Raw genomic sequence first — 7,794 nt, 5'->3', positions numbered from 1 at the left:
TAACGGCGGCGCAGCGCGCTGTGCGGGAGAAGCTCCGGCGGCTCCGTTGCGCTGGGATTGCTTCCCCGGAGCGGAGTCTGCTTCCCCTCCAAAGCAGCTCCTGAGCGCTTGGTGCGTGCGTGCATGTGTGTTGTGCGTGTGGCGAAGGGGAGGGGGCTCTCTCTGCGTGCAAGGGGTGGGCGAGAGCAGTGCGATGGGAGCGGGCGCTCGTGTGCAGAGGGATCCTCTCCCCGCATGTGTGCGGGGCACCGCGGTGTCGGGGCAGGGCTCAGCGAGGCGGTTGCTGCATGCGGCGGAGCCCTCCGGGGTACCGCAGCGCCGGGCTTCGGCTCGCTCCGCGTCTCGGCGCTCAGCGCAGCCGGGGGTGCCGGCCCGGGCGGGCTCCCGGCCGCCCCCCCGCTCGGCGCGGGCACGGAGCTGCCGGAGGGGAGACCTCGCGGGGAGAACGGCGGAGTGCAGCGGAGGGGGGCCGCGGCGACCCCGGCCGCAGAGGTAGGGAAGGTGCCGGCTCTCCCGGAGCATCGCCGGGAGCATCCCCGGGGGCGGCCAGTCGCTCCGCCGGGCGTGTGAGTGCGGGCGGGCAGCGGGGCCGTGGCGGGGCTGATTTACGTTGGCGGTTTAATTTCTTTTAATTATCCCGAAGGTTTTGTTTTCATTGCTATTGTAATTACTGCTGTTATTTTTAAGGAGAGGGGGGAGGGGAGGGGGGCGGGAGACGAGGCGACAGTGGCTTTCTGACGGAGCCTCTCTGCCATCTCGCTCGCCTCTCCCAGCCAACCGGCCGCCTCCGGAGCCCCGGCCAGCGGCACCCGGCGCAGCTCTGCCCTCTCCCATTCTTCCCGGGGACGTGGGCGAGAGAAGGGACTGGGGCCAGGCGGCCCGGATAAGCCGGTGGAGGTGTGGGAGGGACGGCGGGAAGGGAGGGTGGGGGCAGGATCTGCGCATTGGGGCTGGGGAAAGGGGTGTATGAATGTGCTGCGGGCTGGACTTTGCAAAGGTGCCGGAGGCGCGGGGCGGGGGGGGGGGGGGAGCATTTGCTGGCAGGGACCACGGTTGTGCCTTATTTCAAAGGGAGGGTGGAAGAGATGCTGGGCTGCATCGCCGTGCTGTGCCCGTTCCCAGCCGGCATGTGCGTGCGGTGTGTGCGCGCCTGTGTCCCTCCTGCCATCCCCCGCCGGGAGGCAGAGGGCGACGGGGCGCCCACGACACAGGGGACCCGGCACCAGCCGAGCCGGTTGCGGCAAAACATTGCGGTAGTGCCCGCACTCCTTGCCGGGCTCACCGACCCGCCGCCAGCCCCGCGCCGCACCCGCAGTGTGTCCGCTTGGCACCGGCCGCGTCTCCGGGACTGAGGAAGAAGAGGGGACTCGAGCGTGGGAGAGGAAGAGATACGCGAGGACGGTGTCTGGAAAGGGGCGGGAGGTGAAGCGGTGGGGACGCGGGCGCTTCGGGCTGTCCCTCTGCGCTCGCTCGCCGTGGCCAGGGTCGGGAGCCTGCGGCGATCAACAGCAACTCTTCCGCTCCCTCTTCTCCCCGTGGTCCGTCTCCGCGGCCTCCTTGACCCCTCCAGCTGTCCCTTCCCCTCTTCCTCCCTTGCCTCCTCTTAGCTTTTTCTCTTCTCCTTGTCCTTCTGTCCTCCCTTTCTTCCTTCCTCATCCCTCCTCTGCCCTCCCTTCCAGGTCCCCCGGCGCATCCTCCCCTCCTCGCGGCTCCCTCCAGCCCGATTCTCCTCCCTCCAGCTGGCACCTGCTTTCTCCACTTCCATCCCGGCTCCCTCCTGCCAACTCGGTGGCTTCCCACAGCAGGAAATGAAAGGGACAAGTTGGGAAATGGGGGGAATGGGAAAGGTGGGGGGAGCAATTTATTGATTATTGAATGATTTCGTTTCTAAAAAAAAAAAAAGGCTACCTTCTAACTCAGAGGAAATGCTGTGGCTTCAGTTCTTCCTAAAAAAATGGCAGCTCATCTGGCTTGACTGTATGTGAAGGTTTCTTGAAAGCCACCTTTGTATCAGTGCAGGGTTAAGAGCAAATTGCATAAGGTTTACAAAAAAAAACAACCCACCAAACCCCAAAGTTCTCAGGTTTCAACAGCGTCAGGCTGGGGAATTGTGACTTTGTTTTGCCCTGCAAGTCAGGGTGTTGTTATTCCTGGGGATGGGGCTGTATGCCTGTGCATGCTTCTTCCATATCTGTATGTGCTTCCATTGGTCACCCTGAGCTGATCTTCTTTTGTGAATAGTTCACTGTATTTCTGCAATGTTTACCACCTACTTATTTAAACTAGGCATAATAAGTGACAGAAGCAACGTGTATGCATGCCTTGAGTGAATCTCACTATTACCGTAGTGATAACGTCTCTGTGTTGATGCTATAGAAACATACATTGAGTATTGGCATTGCTTTTTGTGTCTGCATCTTCATCCTTTCTATATTGTGCTATGCCAGCCCTGACGTTTGGGCATGCATAACATCAGCGTTTGTGTTTAATATCCCTGAAATGCACGGCAACATGCGAGCAGTGCAGGACTGAGGAGAGTAAATATGCATAAAATTGGAATCTCCTTTGGTTATTTTACTTTGTTAGTTATGCATGTTTGGCATGTACAAGAGACAGAAATATATTTGACAGACCTCAGAGTTATTTCTGTTTGTCTACAGAAATTTACATTCCATATTTGAAATCCTTCTAGCTCTTGTGTCTTGATTTGACTGTTAAAATCTTTCCTGTTATTTACAATTCAGTGCTTGTAGTTTATCTGTTATCCTTGGCAGGTACAGTAGCTCAGTGGTATACAATTTTTAACCCAAATGACATTTTGGAACGATGACAACTGAAAGACATTGTTTGTTTTGTTTTGTTTTTTCTTTCCTTCTTTTTTTCTTTAGATTCTTTATCTTTGTTCAGGAGCCTAAGGTTGCTTGCTGATCACAAGAAGATGTTTCTGTGGCTCTTTCTGCTTCTGTCATCTCCAGTTTCTTCTACAACTGCAGATGCTGATATATCTGTGGAAATCTGCAATGTTTGCTCCTGTGTGTCAGTTGAGAATGTACTGTATGTCAACTGTGAGAAGGTTGCAGTCTACAGACCAAATCAGCTTAAGCCACCATGGTCTAATTTTTACCACCTCAACTTTCAAAACAACCTGCTAATTATTCTCTACCCAAATTCCTTTCTTAATTTTACTCATGCGGTGTCCTTGCAACTGGGTAATAACAAGTTACAGAACATTGAGGGAGGGGCCTTTATGGGTCTTAGTGCATTAAAACAGTTGCACTTAAACAACAATGAATTAAAGATCCTCCGAGCTGACACTTTCCTTGGCATAGAGAACTTGGAATATCTCCAAGCTGACTACAATTTAATCAAGTTTATTGAACGAGGAGCCTTCAATAAGCTTCACAAGTTGAAAGTCCTGATCCTTAATGACAACCTGATTTCATTTCTTCCTGATAATATTTTTCGATTTGCTTCTCTAACCCACCTGGATATACGAGGGAATCGAATACAGAAGCTTCCATACATTGGAGTTCTGGAACACATTGGGCGAATTGTTGAATTGCAGCTGGAAGACAACCCCTGGAATTGTACTTGTGATTTGTTGCCTTTGAAAGCGTGGCTGGAGAACATGCCCTATAACATCTACATTGGAGAAGCTATCTGTGAAACACCCAGTGACTTGTATGGACGGCTGCTGAAAGAAACCAACAAGCAAGAGCTGTGCTCCATGGGGACAGGGAGCGATTTCGACGTGCGCATCCTGCCTCCCTCGCAGTTGGAGCCGGGTTACAGCACACCAAACGGCCACACCACCCAGACGTCGCTGCACAGATTAGTCACAAAGCCGCCAAAGACTACAAACCCTTCCAAGATCTCGGGGATAGTAGCAGGCAAAGCATTCTCTAATCGCAACCTTAGTCAAATTGTATCTTACCAGACCAGGGTGCCTCCTTTAACTCCTTGTCCCATCCCCTGTGTTTGCAAAACGCATCCTTCAGACTTGGGATTAAGTGTAAATTGCCAAGAAAGAAACATAGAGTCCATGGCCGAACTCGTCCCAAAACCTTTCAATGCCAAGAAACTGCATGTAAATGGCAATTATATTAAGGATGTGGACACTACGGATTTCTTCGAGTTCGAGGGGCTGGATTTGCTCCATTTAGGCAGCAATCGGATTTCAGTGATCAGAGGAGAAGTTTTCCGCAACCTTACAAACCTACGGAGGTTGTATCTCAATGGCAATCAGATCGAGCGTCTGAGCCCAGAAATGTTTGCTGGCCTCCACAACTTGCAATATCTATATTTGGAATACAATGTTATCAAAGAAATCCTCGCAGGCACCTTTGACTTAATGCCGAACTTACAGTTGCTCTACCTGAACAACAATCTTCTCCGAAGCTTGCCAGCCTACATTTTTGCTGGTGCGCCGCTTGCTAGACTGAACCTGAGGAACAATCATTTCATGTATTTACCTGTAAGTGGCGTTCTTGATCAGCTAAAATCTCTTACACAGATTGATTTGGAAGGTAACCCATGGGACTGCACTTGTGATTTAGTTGCTTTAAAACTCTGGCTCGAAAAGCTAAATGAAGGTATTGTGGTGAAGGAATTGAAATGTGAAACGCCTGTACAGTTTGCTAACATTGAACTTAAGTCTCTGAAAAATGAGATCCTCTGTCCTAAACTTTTAAACAAGCCATCTTCTCTGTTCACTAGTCCTGTGCCTGCTGTTACTTTTACAACACCACCAGGACCAGTTCGGAGTCCTCCTGGTGGCCCCGTTCCGTTGTCCATCCTAATCTTAAGCATATTAGTTGTGCTTATTTTAACGGTGTTTGTTGCTTTTTGTCTCCTTGTTTTTGTGCTTCGGCGCAACAAAAAACCAACCGTAAAGCACGAAGGGATGGGAAATCAAGAGTGCAGCTCTATGCAGCTGCAGCTGAGAAAGCACGATCACAAGTCAAACAAAAAAGATGGACTAGGTGCAGAGGCCTTCATTCCTCAAACCATTGAGCAGATGAGCAAAAGTCATACCTGTGGCTTAAAAGAGTCTGAGACGGGCTTCACGTTTGCTGACCCACCAGGGCAAAAAGTCATTCTGAGAAATATCAATGACAAGGAGAAAGATTTATTGCATGTGGATACCAGAAAAAGACTTAGCACAATCGATGAACTGGATGAGTTATTCCCCGGCAGGGATTCCAATGTATTTATTCAAAATTTTCTTGAAAGTAAAAAAGAATACAACAGCATAGGGGTCAGTGGCTTTGAAATACGTTACCCAGAGAAACTACAAGACAAAAAATCCAAGAAATCTCTAATAGGTGGTAATCATAGTAAAATTGTAGTAGAACAAAGAAAAAGTGAATATTTTGAACTAAAAGCTAAACTTCAAGGTTCACCTGACTACTTACAAGTCCTTGAAGAACAAACAGCTTTGAATAAAATATAGGTCATACAATCTTATTGCCTACAGAGGACATTTATTTAATGATGAAAGTGCCTTTTGTTGACTTTTAACTTCCAAATACTATATTATATTGATAGGCATAGAGGCAGGTGTCTCCAAGGGTGTCTGATTAACTGTAGCTGCATACTATTTGTCGAGTAGAGGAGAATTTCCTTAATAGATTTTACTACACGAAGCTCATGCCCTGTGGAATCCTGTAGGGATACTGCAAACTCTATTGCCAAAGGGATGCTTTATACACGTTACACTGAATTTAACCTCAAGAGGCATATATGTTTTGTACCTTAAATGCAAAACCATCGTCTCCTTGTGATTTGTTAGAACAAACACAAGAAACCTGGTACTGATCTCTGTACCTCAGCTGGGTCCTTCATCCTGCACGTGGATTTAAGTTGGTGGAACTGGAGTAATCCTTTGATTTGTGGTGTTGTAATGGCACTGTTTAAAGATTATCTGGAAAGTAACAAGCATGCAAAGAGAGAACATTCGATAGTATGTGTAAATTGGTTACATTTATGGCCTGCATCTTGAAACCACTGGAATTATAATGTTAAATTGTGCAAATATTTGTTTCAAATATACCATGCATTACATACCTATGAAATAAATTTGACCACTTGAAGCATACATGTCTATACATAAAATTAAAGGAAAAAAGAAAGAAAGAAAATAGATCGACCTGACTTCTGCAGTGTTTGTGGCATCTGAAGAAAACCTTTGATATTTATGCAGAATCTGTTGTAAGACTCATCTCCAATTAAAACTAGAGTTCCTTCTCAGTTACATGAAACACAACCCCAACAGGTTGTCCAAAAGTGTCAAAGTGCTTACTGTGTGAGCGTAGCAGAAATTATTTTTGTAATATAATTCATATTTATGAAATACTTTGTATACTAAATAGGAAAAAAATATGTACTCCTTAATATGTATTTAATATGCCTGACTTGTTTTCCTGATCACAATGCATTAATCATTCAGTATAAATAAAACCAGAACAATGTACCAAACAGAATCTGGGGATGTAATGTATAAGCATATCCAGAATGAAGTGATCAGATATAATAAGAATAATAATAAAATTGTTCTGTACTATTCTTGTGAAATTAGCATATTATCTTATTTCAGATTTGTTACCAATGGTGCATTTTAAAAATAGATTCATTAGTTTTTTAGTATTGTGTCTCAGGCAATTATTTGCCACCAGTTGTCTTGCTTTTCAGGGTTCTACAGCTAAATCTAAATAGTGTTCACTACAAATATTTACAGGAACTCATGGTAAGGGTAATATTTTAATTGTATGTGCTTAAGTTTCTCTCCTTATTATCTGTCTGGCTGCTCTCAGTCAGAAAAAAAACCTGTCCAGAGCAGTGAACAATATGGCAAACTGTGTCTATTCAAAACCACAATGTAAAATGAATGTAGTGGTCTCAGAGTATTTTGTAGCTCATATCTAGAGAGTAAAACTTGCCTTTGTAAAAGCTGAATCTGAATTGCTATGAAAAAAAAAGCAGTCAGGAGAATGGAAAATCCCCACTGTTCTTCACTGATAGATGGTACCTTGAAATGAGAATACTGGTAAAGTGAGATATATTGGTAAAGCATCATACAGCAAATCTATACTATGAGACTAAGAAAAGTTCTTTGACTAGAAAAGGAATTTTTTCATTCATTTCAATGAGGTTTGGGTAAGACCTTCTATCTCCTTTGCTTCCAAAACCACCCCCCCACCACCACTTTTTATGGTCAATGTATAAATCAGTTAAGGTTAGTAAGATATACATTTGACCATTTTTCATTACTTTAAAACTAGTAAATATTACAGCAAGACCCAATAGTAATACTGTGGAGAAGACTGTGTCAGCTATTGCCCATTATAAACCTCTACTTTCAGGCCTTTATGACACCTCTGTGAAATTTTTGTTCTGAAATGATACTTGGCAACCAGCTTGCAATAGACTTTTAACAAAGTTCACCAAAAAGAAACAGGCACTGCTTTGTCACTTAAGAGAAAACAGAATGAAGCATTTTTCTACTTTCAGACATTTGTTTATGCTCTTGTAACTTACAAAGAGGGTTGTTTTATTTTTTTTTCTCCAAACTACAGAGTATATCCATGACTTCAGATAATAAAATTCTAACAGGTAAATTGCTGGCTGAGTTTCTTTCAAAAAGCTGCTGCTATCCATGCACAACAATCAACTTTATTCAGGGTGTCATAGGGATTTTCAGGACATGGACATTATGTACATATGCATCTCTAGTATAAAATGTTCTTGGTTGACCAATGGTGGCCAAGGTTTTAATAAGAAAATTTGAGTTTGCTG

The 7,794-nt window shown here is 45.5% G+C and overlaps 1 protein-coding gene across 1 annotated transcript; it reads left to right on the top strand.

Moving 5' to 3' along the window:
• The first annotated feature begins 287 nt into the window (after window positions 1-287).
• Window positions 288-5,452, top strand: SLITRK4 (SLIT and NTRK like family member 4). The gene is made up of 2 exons (XM_062006778.1): window positions 288-492; window positions 2,889-5,452. The coding sequence occupies exons 1-2, from the start codon at window positions 288-290 to the stop codon at window positions 5,450-5,452; spliced, it is 2,769 nt and encodes a 922-aa protein (XP_061862762.1).
• The last annotated feature ends 2,342 nt before the right edge of the window (window positions 5,453-7,794 follow it).

Source organism: Colius striatus, chromosome 13, assembly GCF_028858725.1.
Source record: "Colius striatus isolate bColStr4 chromosome 13, bColStr4.1.hap1, whole genome shotgun sequence".
Classification (NCBI taxonomy): Eukaryota; Metazoa; Chordata; class Aves; order Coliiformes; family Coliidae; genus Colius; species Colius striatus.
Note: the sequence above shows the minus strand (reverse complement) of the source record. Positions and strands in the feature narration are given on the sequence as shown.